The following is a 15,302-nucleotide window of genomic DNA, read 5'->3' as shown; positions in this document are numbered from 1 at the left end:
ACCCTTTTTTTTTTCCCCCAGACTGGGTCTTACATACTTTAGTATGGCCTCAAAACTCATCCTGTAGCTGATGACCCCGAACTCCAAACCTCTATTTCCTAGTCACTGGGATTATAGGCATGTGCCATTATATCAGATCTTTCTATTGTGTTCTTGAGACAGAGTCTTGCTAAGTAGCCCAGCCTGAGATTGAAATACTGATCGTCTTGCTTCAGCCTTGTTTTTTTTTTCCTTGCTGGGCTGAATTATTGATATGTAGCCATGCCGTGGGAATTGAACCTAAGGCTTTATGCAAGTTAGGCAAGTCCTCTCCCAACTTAGGTATAGCTCCAGCCCTCCTCCCTATTATTTTGAGGCAGGTCTCAATCTGTAACCCAGGATGGACTGAAACTATGGCATACCTACCTGTCTCCTCAGTGCTGGGGTGTCAGGTATGTGTTGTAACCATGGTCTGACTCAAGTTTGATTCTAAACCCATTTGTTGAAAATACAGGTGCTGCAGGGTGTGCAGGTGGTGGTGGCACACATTTTTGATCCCAGCACTTGGGGCAGAGGTACACAGGTCTCATGAGCTTGAGGCTAGCCTGGTCTACTGAGTTCCAGGACAACCAGGGCCTAATAGAGAAACTGTCTTCAAAACAAAACCACGAAACAAAACAGAAGTAGCTATTGCCATGTACTGGTGGCAGGCAGAGCTAATGCTTTTATTTACTGTGCCTTTATTAATAACTTAAAAGCAAATTTATGTCAATTTTTTTGATTTGGATAATAAACACTTTTCTCATGAGTTTCTATTTTACAAGATTTCATCATATATAGCTTTTTATTTTCCTTAAAATTTGTGATTCTACCAATTTCACTCTGTGTTCTAAGAAAGGATCTACGTTCAGATTCTTTTTTATAAATGGCTCTGAGGTGTTAGACTATTTAACTATTTGGACTTATATTTCCCTTATTAATTTGAGGATGATAAGAACTATTCATGTCACCCATACTGAGATAATATAGACATGGTGACTGAAATAACTCTTGGCACATGCCATGTATATTTTTCAGTTAAAGTTTTCTGACAGTTTGTCACATTCTGAGAAATATTCAGTGGGTATTTCAGTTGGTTTATTTTAGCTATATTTGAATCTAGTATCTTTAAAAATATTAAGCTTTCAAAGTAAAGATCTCTTACTCTATATAATTAATCCATTTACTGAAATTTACTCCACTGACTTTATAATTATCTAGTTAGAATTAGATTTTTTTAAAACTCTTACAAAGTTAAATTGAAGCCAGTATTTTCTTTTCATTTTCACTACAACTCAGTTGTTATTTTTAACATCTTTTTCTGTATTCAGAATTTGTTATTTTTATAAGTTTGTTTTATATCCAGTAAGATAAGTAGAATTTTTTTTCATGTGGTAATTTAAACTTTTTAATATATACATAACTTCTGAAAAATAGTCATTTGCATTAGGCTGGTAGTATTTCTGACTTGCCATTTTATTCTTTCAATGTTTTATCAGTATTGCCAATAGCGTATTAAGTAGGTGTGGTAGTACGTTCTTTTCTTGTAATAAAGAGGAAAAATGTTTTATAGTTGAGGCTAACAGTACTTGGTTTAGTTACTTGTAGTTTATATGAAGATAAATATCGGTTTTAAAAATTTAACATGGAATAAATGAGGTTTTATTAATTGTTCAAAACAAGCTAGGAAAAGAACCCATACTTTATCACCTGCCTAAAACATAGAAGTATTAGAATATATATTTCTTTTAAAGACGTTGTAGTTACCTGTGGTTTTTTTGTTTGTTTTTACGAGACAGGGTTTCTCTGTGTAACCTTGGCTGTCCTGGACTCACTTTGTAGACCAGGCTGGCCTGGAACTCACCAGATATCTGCCTACCTCTGCCTACCAGAGCTCTGGGATTAAGGGCGTGTGCCACTATGCCCAACCGGTTGTGTTTTTCTCATCAATATGATATAAATTATTTATTTCAGTTTGTTTGTTGTATTATTCTTACATTCCAGGGATGAATGATAAATTAAATTTCATCGTTAAAGGGGCAGTATCACTTGATGAAAAAGATAATGGTTTAGTAGAACCTTTCACTTTCATTCATAGCTATTTAGTCTTGGGAAAGCACCCAACTTCTTAGGATCTTCTCATTTATAAATTGAGAGAACAGAAAAGATGACATTTTATTCTCAAGTAACTTTTAATAATTTTTTGCACCATTTATGACAGTATTTCTGTGGAAAAATACACTTGAGTTTTGTTTTGCATTTTAGAAATAGATCTCCCTTCATTTTCAGCATCACAGGTGCATTTATTCTTTCTTTTTTTTACCCTTTCATTAACCATCTATTAATATCAGAAATTCTAAAATCGATAAAAAAAATGAGTCAAGGAATTTTCTTAGGGAATGGGAGTAATTTGGGAGAGAAAGCACTGAAAACATGGAGGAAGAGGGAGGGTGTTAGGGTAGACACTAAAATTCAGCATAAGCTTCAGAATAGAACTGCTGGAAGCCCACCACCCCCATGCTTCCTTGTTTGATCCCTTTCTTTTACTCAACCCTTCTCTGTCCCTCCTGTCTCCTTTCCTTTTGTCATGATGGCATGGTTTCTCTCTTTCTCTTTTTCTGCACCATAGTGAAGCCATCCTATGGATCTGGGAAGAAACTGAATTTAGAAAGAAAACTTGATAGAATGGGGTTTGCTATGGAGGTAAAATGAAGGTTCAGTTTTTCTTCGGAGAAAGGGAGAAAACAAGATTAGAGATTTTTCAGTAGCAGGAAACAGTAGTTTTTATATTTTCACTTTTGAGATTTGTTAAAGTAGATTAAGAGTCTTATTGATGGCTCCTTGGTTTTCTCTTGTATGGTTTTTTTTTTTCAAGTTAAATTTTCATAAATATTGCATATAAAAATTATATCGTCCTTTTTAGAGGTGTTAATCATGGAAGAATTTTTGAACACTGTTTTCTATAATTTTAGAATGCATACAGTTCTTTCAGATATTTATCTTTTGTCTTCTGTTTGGTAAAAGAAATGCAGACTCTATGTTACAGTATTATTAAATTAAACTCCGTATTTCCTATTATGCAATCATGTATCTTAGCATTAGAATGCAAGATCTGAAAAACTCAAACTACCTCTACTGCCTACTTTTAAAGCTATTTACTTGCTTTGAGGCAATCTGTTGCTATTTTTGCAAAAAGATATCTCTCAGTCTCCCAGATTGGATTGAGAACAAACAGCACATTGTTAATTTTGAATATATGCGAACATTCTACAATTCAGATTTAAGAAATCATGTCATCTTGTTGTAGAGTGTGAGAGTCTCAGCTTTTTCTTTATTGGGAGTGGGTGATACTTTCCACTGAGGAAAGTTACCTACATTTTCCGTATATGAAACAGACTTTGCATATGTTGGTGCCCTTGAAGAACCACATGAGTTTTCATTTGTGTATTTTATTTGTGTCATTGCTTTTCACTTTACATACTTTTATGGGTGGCATATTTCCTTAGGATTATGACTATAAATGTGTGATTGTTAGCACAGTCTTTTATTGGTCTTACGTGTTTTCATATGTGTTTTTTGTTCCTAATTATGTCTACTTTCATTAAAAATTATAATCATTCTATTCATAATTTCTTTCTGAACACATATCTTTTAAGAAATCTTTGCATTAAAGCTCTACCCTGCAGCATCTGTCTTTTATTCACCAAATTCTACAGTACTACATTTTTCAAATTTTCAAATGTAAGGATCTTCATTTTTTTCTCTCTTTCTACATTCATTCTTCAGTACCACTGCCAAGTTAAATCTCTATCTTTTTATTTGTCTCAACCACCTTTTCTCCATCATTCACTTCCTTTTTTCTGGACTCTCCATCTGAAGAACGACTCATATATGGCAATAAAAAAGGTACAGACCAGACAGAGTAACATTGTTTTGAAATATGACTTCCTAAGTTACCTCATGTCCATGTAAGTTGGCACATTCATTGACTAATGTTTTGAGGGTCTTTTGGGGCCTTGTACAAATTTAGCCTGACTCTTACCTGAGTTAGTATTTGATGTTTTAGAAGTCATATTCCAAGACATCTGTCTTTCTGTGCATGGAAATAGTTTTCCCTCTTTTCATTCCTCTTGTTTCAAATTTTCATTCTTTGCTTATTTGTAATGTTTTGTACTTTTCCCTGCATGATTAGGGGTGTTTGATTGTCTGTCTTATTCCCCAAAGTACTTTTAAATTGGACATTTACTTTAATATGATGCATGATGTGTTTGTAGACTGATTTAAATTCTGATTTGTACAGTGTGTTTATGTTTCCTAAATTTTTTATTTAAATTCAGTATAGTTTTTATATCATTTGGTTTTACATATATATAAATTAAGGTTGAAAATACAATTGTGTATTGTTATAACAATCCTTCTCAACCTACTACTGCTTATGCAAATCATATTATTTTAAAATTTCTAGCAACTTAAAAATAAAATCTATATTAATTTGTTAGAAGGAAATCAGACTTCGCATCTTTGGAAAAGTCGTTTAATAAACTCGGGGTTTTTTTGTTTGGTTTGTTTTTTGTCTGCAAAATCAGGAAATACCTCCAGTGTGTCTTCAGATTCTGCTATTCTTTGGTACTTAACCTTTTTAGTTAATCTGAAGAACACCTTTTGATACTGTAATGGCCACATAGTTTTGAGCTTGGAGCTTCAGTGCTCTTCATATTTATTACTTAGAGAGAATAACAAGTAAGTTAATTGGAGCCCTGCCCTCTAAATACATCCTTGACACTGGACTTTTTTTTTTTTTTCTGTTTTCCATTTAGTTAGTTGTAGTCATCATTTTAGTTTTTAGTTATATGTATTTGTAGTGGGCTTGAATTTTAAATGAAGTGCTTTCACCTGCAAAACTTGATTGTTCAGATCTCTGCACATGGCCTGGCTTGCTTTAGCATCTCAGCCTTTCCTTGGCCTTCTTCTCAGCAATGGTGCTTCCATATGTGTGTTTTCATCATGGTGAAGCGCAGGTGTAAAGAAACACACTATGGTCCATAGGAACTCTAGTTGCTATATATGTGTAACAGGACTGAGATTGTTGTTCTTGCTGGAGACCAGCATAAGGAAGAGTGATCCTTTGAGTCTTTGTCCAGCTGAGGAGCTAGTTCTTTTGGTGCATTCTTTAGCCAGCTTTTCACAGGAGTCTCTTACTGTTTATTTCATATTTGCCTGTGGTTATTAGAGCTTATATATACTTGCATGACTTTAGAGGACAGCTAGTTCATGAAGTTGAGAGGTAGTTACTGTTGCTTATAGTCCCCACTTTGTGATCACCTTTGTAATTATTGTTACCCTTTGTACATTATTTGTAGATTAATTTAGAGCAAATAAGCTTACTCTTTTATAATATGAGATATTTCTAGTGTGCATGTTAAAAGCTTTTATGATAGTTAAACAGAAGTCTTCCATTTGTTTTAATCTGCATGCCATAGGCTCCCATGAAGATTAAAACTATAGGCTTATTTCTAGTTTATTGACTTCTGATTTATAATCCAAGTCCCCACTTTACTCCTTTCCTGATTAGTCAGTACTGTGAGATAATTAAAGTTTGTGCATTGTTCTTATCAGACCTCAATATTTGATTAGTGTTCAGCTAAACATTGAGGGCGTGAGAAACTTTCTGGCATGAGTTTATCTAGTCTCCTCCATGTGATCTAGTAGCAGGAGACCTGGCATTGATTTAGATGAATCTAGAATAGGCTAGTGGAATAATAAAATAATGCTTGAGTGCCCTAAACTTGAGCCTTTTTTTTTTTTTTTTCCTCCTGTTTATTCCATTCAAAGTAGGTTCAGCTGCAGCCCGGAAAGAAATCATAAGAAACAAAATCCGAGCAATTGGCAAGATGGCAAGAGTCTTCTCTGTTCTCAGGTACTGATACATTTTCCTGCTTGTTTACAGAAATTGTTTCACTGTAACTTATGAGCATTGTTCTGGTTGATACCTAAAAGCAACTGTTCTTTCTATATTAAAACTAGTTCTAAGTTTATGTACTGTTGAAGGAGTAGAAGTTCCTTAAAGCTGGTGAAGTTTTGTTTGCTTGCTTTTGTTTTATATTGTGCTGCCGGAATCAAACCCAGGACTTAAGACATACTAAGAACAGAAATCTGCTACAGAGGTTTATCTTGCTCTTGCAATGAAAGCACTGAATCTACACCTTAAAAAAAGCTGGGCATGGTGGTGCATGCCTTTAATTCCAGCACTCAGGGAGGCAAAGACAGGCAGATCGATGTGCGTTCCAGGCCAGCCTGGTCTACACAGAGAAACCCTTTTGCAAAAAAACAAAAGAAACAAAAAATCACACCAGGATAAGATTCCTGGTGACTTCTCTTATCCACATAGAATGTTTGTTTTGCTAGAGTACAATTTACCTTTCAGTGCTTAAAACTCATCCAGGAAGAGGAGGTTTTAGGAAAACTTCAATTGTAATGTGTCTATCCTCCAAAATGAAACATTTAAAATATGGGAAATTAAGTACCTTGGAATTGAGGGAAATATGGTAATAACAATGAATATAGTAAATTATATACATGGCCTATATCTGGGCCCTAGCTCCTCTTTTAAAGGATGTACTTATTGATAGACTTTTATTTTGTTCAGTTTGCTTTTTGCAGTTTTGAGGATCAAGCCTAGTGCCCTGCTAGGCAAATGTTGTATATCTTAGCTACTAACCCTTCTGATACTTGTTACATTTCTCTGCTGTAGGGAGGAGAGTGAAAGCGTGCTGACACTCAAGGGCCTGACTCCCACAGGGATGTTGCCTAGTGGAGTGTTGGCTGGAGGACGGCAGACCTTGCAAAGTGGTAATGATGTTATGCAACTTGCTGTGCCTCAGATGGACTGGGGCACACCTCACTCTTTTGCTAACAATACACATAATGCATGCAGGGAACTCCTTCTGCTTTTTAGTTCCTGTCTTAGCAGCTGATATAAGGAGGGTATTGTTTGGTAGGCAGTATCTGATTAGTACCTGACCAGGAAGTAATGCTGAGAGAACATTTTGTCTCTTAACTGAAAAAATAATGGTCAGTTCCTCATCTTTTCTTAAAGTGGTATGGGAGCAACCCATGTCATAATTATGAAATATTTATTTATTTGTCTAATGCACCCTCTTCTTTTAAAAGCCTCAGTTAAGAATGTGAATCAGGGATATACATATTACTAAAATGGAAATGTAATTCCAAGTTTCTTTTAAAATTTATATAATTGTATTAGATTATGCTTATATTTTCAAATATTTAAATTTTGGGTTAAAATTCTGCTAGGCCCAAAAATTTCCTTTATGCACTTCATTTGCCAAAAGATTTATGCCAAGTTTTGTACCCTGGTAAATGGTTAGTTTGTTTTCTGTTGTGTTTGTCAAATGTTCTATGTATAATTGACTGTCTGTAACATGCTGTTTCTTTCCTCTGCAGATATAGCTGCTTTCCTAAATCTGTCTGTCTTTCTTTAGAGTAGCTGTATGTCTGTAAATATATGTTCAATTAAATTACTCTATCAGACGCTTGTCTGTCTTTTGATGTAGAAGCAGCTGTGTAGCACCTTGATTTTAGGTTTGCTGCATTTCTTGCTGCACTTGGTGCATTCTGAATATGAATGTAACATTAGATATTAAGTTATTGTTATAAAGGGTTGAATTTAAATCATGTAAGTCAAAATTGAAAGGGTGTTATAAAGTGTGCCTTTATTTTGCATGAAAATAAAAAAATTATACGTAAAGCATTCCTGTAATCTGGCTCGTTGAATATTTTATGTTTTTTAAAAAGCTAACTTGATCGTTTTTAAGTATCTGTGTAAGTACTGGGTAAACTTTGAAAGCCCATCACAAATTAAATAGAAGAAAGTGGTGTGACTATTGAAGCACATACACAGTAGCACAGTCTCAATTTCTTTCCCTTATGGATAGAAAACAGTTTGTGATGTGGAAAAAACTATACATAGAGCCACTTTGACAGCTCATTGTTTTATTAAAACAGGCAGTGATAGCTCTGTTCTTTATAATACAGTTTCTTTTTGGTGTTGTAACTAGTGAATTTTTTAAGTGAAAAAAAGCAGTTTAAATATTTGAAAATTTTTGAAATTCCTTCATAATATCATTTTACTCACTTCCAAAACAAATGCTTTTTAATTAAAATAATTTTTTGGTAGACAAATAATTTTTATCCTATATATGTTCTATTTTATGTTACTCTATTGTGTGCTATTACCACTGGTGCAACCGATAAGTCCAGCTAAGTACAGTAGTGGCTTTCAGATTGAATAGAAACATGTAATTTCAGATTTCCATGGTGAATGAGGGTTTTTTGTTTGGTTGGATTTTGTTTTATTTATTTATTTATTTATTTATTTATTGCCATGGTGCTAAAGATCAGAGAATATAGAACCTTGAAGAACATCACTGACCCTCTAAGCTATATTCCATCCATCCATTCCTTATTTTTGGATTTAAAAGGTATCTTACAATTTTCTTTATTTTTTGCCCTCCATTTTTTATTACAAATATTTTTAAAAGCCAAAGAGAACTTCATGAATGTAAGTTGAAACATTAATAAACCTTAAATATTCAATACAAATTATACAAATTGTTACTAGTAAAGAATCATTCTAGTAATGAAAAATTTACCCTTTGTTTAGAATAAAAACAAAATTAAAAGATAGCATATTTAAACAAATGTATTTCACAGTCCTCTCTCAGTTATCCTTGGATATATTGTTAGTTTTATATTGTATCCATGGCAAACTGTGCTTTCAGATTTCACAGTTAGCACCTGCTAATTACATGCTTTGTTGACAGCTTGGTACTTCTATTTATTCTTAATTTGCATGCAGCCTGAAGCTCATTCCTTCAACTTGGAAACCACCCTCAACTGCAGGGAAGGTTTGAAAGACAGCAGCTTTGCTGAAGGGACTGTCTGTTCCCAGCATAGAGTGAGTTACTGGAAGGAGCTGAGCTTAAGGGGTCTAATTTGGGAAACTGGACAGCTCCCTAGTTCTGCCAGGGACAGCTCTTGATGTTACAGTTGAAGTTATTTCCCTAGCATAATGTATTAAGCTTCTTTAAACTCTGTTAATGTTTATGACTAAGAGGTAATACAAAAATAAATTTAATTCTCAGACTTTAAGCATATTTTCAGAATATAGAAATTACCTTTTCAATAATTAAAAAAATTTTTTTTTATTCTGCTTTGTATTTTGAGACAAGGTTTTATGATATAGCCTTGCCTAGCCTGGAGGTCATAGACCAGGCTGCCCTCAGGTTCATACAGATTCACCAGCCTCTGCCTCCTAAGTGCTGTGATTAAAGGCAGGAGCACCACCACACCAGCTTCTTTTTAGTATCTTTGAAGCTAATTTATGTTATTTTTTTAGTTGGAGGGAGCTGTGGTTTTTTAAGAACTACAATTATACTGGACTTTGACTTTGGAGTTTTGTATTTTTTTTTTCCTCGTGGTAATTCGATTGGGAATTAGCCCTACAATTCTGTTCACATCACAACCTATATGGGAAAACATGCATTACTATTTTAGTAATGCCAAGTTTCTGTTGATCATTTGTTCTTTGTTGTATTGAAGACTATAAGAGTTAAAGGCAGCACTATACTGACACTTACTAGCACTGTGTTCTATATAATTGAAAATTAATAAAGAAAAATCACCGTAGTAGCTTTCAGATTACATTCTACAGTTACCAGATGTTTCTTTCTAGTTTACTATTTAAGTTTCAGATTGTCAATGTGAATTGCTCTTGTCAGACCTCAATATTTGACTAGTGTTCAGCTAATTATTGAGGGCGTGAGAGACTTCCTGGCATGAGTTTATCTAGTCTCCTCCATGTTCTAAGCCTTTCAGCTTGACAGAGTATTATATAGCTTACTGTCAAGTTTCATAGCTTAGAAAGTTTATCAGTAGAATTTTAAACTTTGGCATAATTAACTAGATGCTAATTCTCTTAATGAGATCAATTTTAGTCTTAATTTATTACCATATACAAATGGAGAATGCTTCATATATAATCACTTCTATCGCAGTCTTAAGCCATATTCTGATAAGAGTTTTTTCTTCCTTCAACTTTATAAAGAAAATGTTCACATTCTGAAGGGGCTGATGATGAATGTTTGAGGACTGATAAATATAGATGGATCTTTTTTCATTCTGTTTGTATATCTTCTCTTTCTTTGTGTGAGACAAGGTGTCACTGTGTAGCCCTGGCTGGCCTGGAACTTACTGTGTAGACCAGGCTGGCCTAAAACTCACAGAGCTCTACTTGCCTGAGTACTGGGATCAAAGGCATGGCCACCATGCCCAGTTAGATGATTTTTTTGTCCCTGTTTTCTCCCTGAGCAAATTTTGTAGAATTCTTTTCAGATACACACTGCTACATTTTTTTTTCCAAGAATGAGTTGTATAGTGGGCATATAATGTGTATGTCTGAGTAATAATTTGGTTTAACAGTTAAAATTAAATCTTTATTCAATATTCATCTTACTTCTTTTGGATCCCCAATTCATTTTACTTTCTGGTTAAGATCACCAAGATTTTCTAATTTAGTTTCTAAGGCTCTTCCATCTATAATTTTTGGGTGAAATAAATTCTAAATCATACTTTTTCTTAAAAAGACATTTCGGAAATAAGTATTGTAATTACCTTTATTGTAGAAGAAGCAAAGCAAAAGGAATGTGGCATTCTTGTAACATTCTGAGCATTACACACTTTGGGTGTAGAAAGGGTAACATTGTCAGGCAAGTACTATTATTCTTTGCATTTTTAGATCTTGATCAGCACTTTTTATAGTTTAAACCCAAAAATGAACAAACATGTAACCATTACATTTTGTTGAATATTATTTTGTTATCTTATTTGTATGGGTATTTGGCCTGCATATATGTACCATGTGCATGCATGATATCCTCTGAGATCATAAGAGGGTGTCAGATCTCCTGGGACTGGTATTACAGACAATTGTTAGATGTCATGTGGGTGCTGAGAGTTGAGTTTGAAATCTCTGCAAGAACTGCAAATGCTCTAACCTACCAACTTTGCATTGCCCAAAAAGGCATCTTTAACTACAAAATGCATGACTAAATCTTCAATTCTTTAAATGAGCCAGTACAAGTTATACCAAGAAATTTTTACTTATATGACCCATATATTGTTCCTGTATTATAAAATAATTAGAATTCATTGCCTGAAAGACATTAGTGCCATCCCTTAATGCTTGTCTGATTAGTGCATGGGTTTGAAAAGATGCCCAGTAGACTTTGTTTTTAACCTAGAAATGTAGGCGTCTTGCTTCTAAGCAAATCATCATGATAAACTGAATATAAATAGAATTTTAACAATGTTATAGCTCTTTAGATAGTTGGACAGTCAATATTAGAGTAGGGACTAGGGTGTAGTGGTATACACTCATAGTTTCTCAGCTACTAGTGCTAGTGCAAGATGACCACCACTTGATCTGGAGTTCAAGGCCAGCTTCCCTCAAAACATAGAAAATTGATCCTTTTAGGCTCTCCCTAAAGAACAGAACTTGAGAATTAGACTAATTCAACAGATTTAGGGACCCTAAATTTCATCATAGTTGTACCAGATTTTGCTTCTTATGCTTTGCATTGAAAATCTGAAGGGACAGAAAACTGTTACTGACCCCTTCTTGTTTTGTGTCTTAGGAAACTAAGTGGTAATGAATGTTATTAATATTAGAAGTGAAAGAAAAGATTCTCTTGTTTGCTTTTCTGCTATAGTGCTATTATCATGATTTTCCTGTAATAATAGTTTGCTGATAAAACAAACAATGGAAAATTCCAGCACTGTCTAAACAGTGAAGATTATTCGAGATGAGTAGTTAATACTGGAGTGTATTTGTATGGGTGCTGAGGTGTCTGTCTTTACAGTAGGTCTGTATGTCCTGTGTTCTGATGTCATAGTGCTGTGTGTAAGCTGTGCTATGTTAGGAATTGGGGGATTGGATGGGGTTCGCTAATATGGGTACAGTTGGTGTTCAATTGTAAATGATGATGTAGTTTTGGGGTACTGTGATATATTAAGTGATCATTGCCTTTTCTGCTGTACAATATGACCCTTCTCATCTCTCTCATTCATTTTGCATGCCTCTGCTCACTTCTGTACAGCCACAGTTGAGGCTATTGAGGCTGAAAAAGGTACGATCAGAGTCCTTGCACCGGGCAGAGATCTGTGGTCTGTGGGTGGGCATCAGAGACTGTCCTGTGGGTGTGTCTTATTCCTAGCTTGCACAGATGAATCATACTGGCTGACTCATCTAGATTAACAGTCACATTCCTCTTTTATTTAAACACAAGAGCTGATGCCTATAGGGTCTTTTCTACTGTAATCAGAGTTTATTGTTGCTGATTTCTTTTAACATTATATTGCCTGTTTTAATGGACATTATTAAACCCTGCTAGTAGAGACCTAGTCCATATTTTCCATGTTTTATGCTACTTATTTTTTCTCCTAAGTGAAATCCCCACTAAATAAACACAAGAGTTTGTGTTTTACCCAGTCTAGTTTAATGATTTTTGTTGTTGTTGTTGTTGTTGTTTCCTGCAGTTTGGGCTATAGTTTTATGGTTAAGATTATATTCATGTGTGTCAAGACTTTGCTTGATATTATACACTTCTGTCTGTTCAGTGGCCATAGCCATTTGTTTTTTTTTTCCAAGTTTATATGCAGTCCTAGAGATTAAGTATATTAAGCAGCTAAACTGTAAGTAATTGTATAGATATCTTTTTTTAATTAACATTTTATTAGTGGAATTTGCATCCTTCCTGACAAAATAAATGAGAATTCATAAAAATTGGTGTGCACTTGGCTTGGTGGTGAATGTCTACCCGAGCACTAGGGATGTTGAATCAGGAGGATCATGAATTTGAGGCCAGGCTAAGCTCCATAATTATTCTGAGGTCAGCCTGAGCTATGTAGTGAGTCTCAAAACAGTTAAACTAGACATCCCTTAATACTCAAGAAGGATTGCCATTTATTTTATATAGTTTGTGGTAATTGGCCAGAGAATGAAAGGAAACATGTCATAAAATGTGAAACTATGAATACTTTTTGTTTCTCATCCAAACACAGTTCTAACTTGGGAGTCATTTGCCACCTTTTTCATTTTATAATGGTATTGTTGGGATGATAGTTCCTCCAAGGTAGTTTTTAACCTGCTAAGTTTTGCTTCACTTCTTTCTCCTCCCAAGTTTGTGTGTTGAGGATTGTTCTTATTTAGCTTCCTCACTCATCCCCCTCTGTGCTACTTCATGGTCACCTTATGATCTCAGGTTTGTAAGAGAAGATAACTGGTTTAATAGACGCAGACAGATACCTTGAGACCATTGCCTATAGGTTGTTTTTTGTGGGCAGGGAAAGATAGTGTTTTTGTTTTGCTTTACTTTAAGTGAAGCAAACAAAACGATGCTAACTTTGTCATCTATAAAGCTCTCATCTTTTTATTTAAATTTAAAAATGTTTCATATTTAAGTAGAACTAAAATGGGGATAGAATTCAGTTAAAGTAAAATTTAAGTGTTGCTATTTACAGTAATTTTTTTGTAAAATTCATTGTTTTTGAAAACTCAGAATTGTTTTTACAATTACTGACTTATCAAATTTGCATTTTGTTAAGCAATACGAGGATTCTCCCCACCACATAGAATCTGCAGTTTTGAAGAGGCAAAGGGTTTGGATAGGATCAATGAGAGAATGCCACCCCGGAAAGATGCTGTACAGCAAGATGGTTTCAATTCCCTGAACACCGCACATACCACTGAGAACCACGGGACTGGCAACCATAGTGCCCAGTGACCAGCGGCTTCCCAGGGACTCTCAGGTCTCGGTCCCCAAATGGACAGATCACCCAAGGAGCTGGAAGGGTCAGCCGAGCTGATGATAAATGTCACAATCTCTCTGAAGAAACCATTGTGTTCCCTTCCTGGATGGAGGCTTGAGCACCCTGGGACATGTGCTGTCTAATAAGATTGGGTAATTGCTGCCACAGTGGAGAGCAGTGAGGAAGGGGCTTGGGGCAATTTCCAGTGGAGGATATCTACACCTCCATTTATGCTAGTGGTTCACACATTTACGTTTACATGAGATTTCCTTTTTTTTTTTTTTTTCTCTCAGTAGAATTAGATTTTTTTTCAACCATGACTTTAAATGCAATCTTTAGAGTTAATGTGGACTTCCCCTGCCCCATGAAATGTCTTTAAAAGGATGAATTAGCATGGTCTTAAAATACATTTCTGAGGTTACTAGCTCTATTTTGAATTGTAGGCAAAAATCTGAGAAACTCAGTGTTTATACAAAAAGCTGACCTCAGGTCTATAGTTCTTAAATGTGGCTAATTCTGTAATATAGTCTTGGTATTTTTCAATTATGAATGCATAAACTATTTCTAAGAAGACTCTTACTTGAACACAAATCCAAACACCAATTTAGAATCTTTTTTGCCCATATCTTTTGAGATTTATGCCCCAGAGATTTAAGGGAAAAAAAAAAACTAAATTAAAATTTAAAATTATGAAGACTTACAGAATTACTCATTTAAGGTACTTTAAAAGAAGTTTATACATTGTCAAAGTAAATTTTAATTCAAATCATGTCTGTAAAACTTGACGTATTTTGTGTATGCATGTTTTCATTTTGCAAATATTTAATATATAGACCTATGATGTACAGGTACAATATGTATAGGTTACATAGATGTTATGAGAAATTTTAGTTTATTGTGAGTACTCCAGTTGCTTAAAACAACCATGAGGGTGATTTGCTGCTGGCTTTCTATCATTTTTATGTTTAAATGCAACGGAAATTTAAAATGTCTGGAAATGTTTCTGACTAAGTAATGCAGCCTAGAAGCAATGTTAGTGGAAGCATAAAAGTCAAGACTGCATGTTGAAATTTTACTTTTGATAGTTAAAGAACTGCTTGGTTAAACTAAATGGAACCATGTGCTAATTTTACACAGTTACTGACCTGTACTGATTGCCACTGTAGTTTGGTATTTCCCTTTACTTTGGTGGCCTGCTTCCCTCATGCCCTGGAATACAGCTCAAAGCTCCAGGCAGCGGAACCATCTGTTGTTTTGTTTGCTAGAAAGTGCACTCTGTACGGTCTCCTGTCTAAGTTGGAAATATTATGCATGTGCAGGACTATTCAAGTATTTTATAAACAGTAGCACACAATAAATTCCATGCATGGGCCGCTGCTCCTATCTCTGTGTTGGGTTTT

At 34.8% G+C, this 15,302-nt stretch overlaps 1 protein-coding gene across 6 annotated transcripts in view; it reads left to right on the top strand.

Moving 5' to 3' along the window:
- Nucleotides 1-15,285, top strand: part of Ppp3cb (protein phosphatase 3 catalytic subunit beta) — a 45,964-nt gene extending 30,679 nt beyond the window's left edge. For 3 of the 6 annotated variants that reach the window (XM_060382066.1, XM_060382064.1, XM_060382067.1), the window contains exons 11-15: nucleotides 3,898-3,924; nucleotides 5,851-5,935; nucleotides 6,770-6,867; nucleotides 12,192-12,221; nucleotides 13,699-15,285. In XM_060382066.1, the coding sequence (XP_060238049.1) occupies nucleotides 3,898-3,924; nucleotides 5,851-5,935; nucleotides 6,770-6,867; nucleotides 12,192-12,221; nucleotides 13,699-13,877 (419 nt within the window). In that variant the 3' untranslated portion in view covers nucleotides 13,878-15,285. The remainder of the gene's footprint in view (nucleotides 1-3,897; nucleotides 3,925-5,850; nucleotides 5,936-6,769; nucleotides 6,868-12,191; nucleotides 12,222-13,698) is intronic. The other 3 variants (XM_060382065.1, XM_021642942.2, XM_021642941.2) reach the window with 3 other exon arrangements.
- The last annotated feature ends 17 nt before the right edge of the window (nucleotides 15,286-15,302 follow it).

The sequence above is a fragment of the Meriones unguiculatus genome, chromosome 4 (assembly GCF_030254825.1).
Source record: "Meriones unguiculatus strain TT.TT164.6M chromosome 4, Bangor_MerUng_6.1, whole genome shotgun sequence".
Lineage (NCBI taxonomy): Eukaryota > Metazoa > Chordata > Mammalia > Rodentia > Muridae > Meriones > Meriones unguiculatus.
The sequence above is the reverse complement of the archived record's forward strand: the minus strand, read 5'-3'. Positions and strand labels throughout refer to the sequence as shown.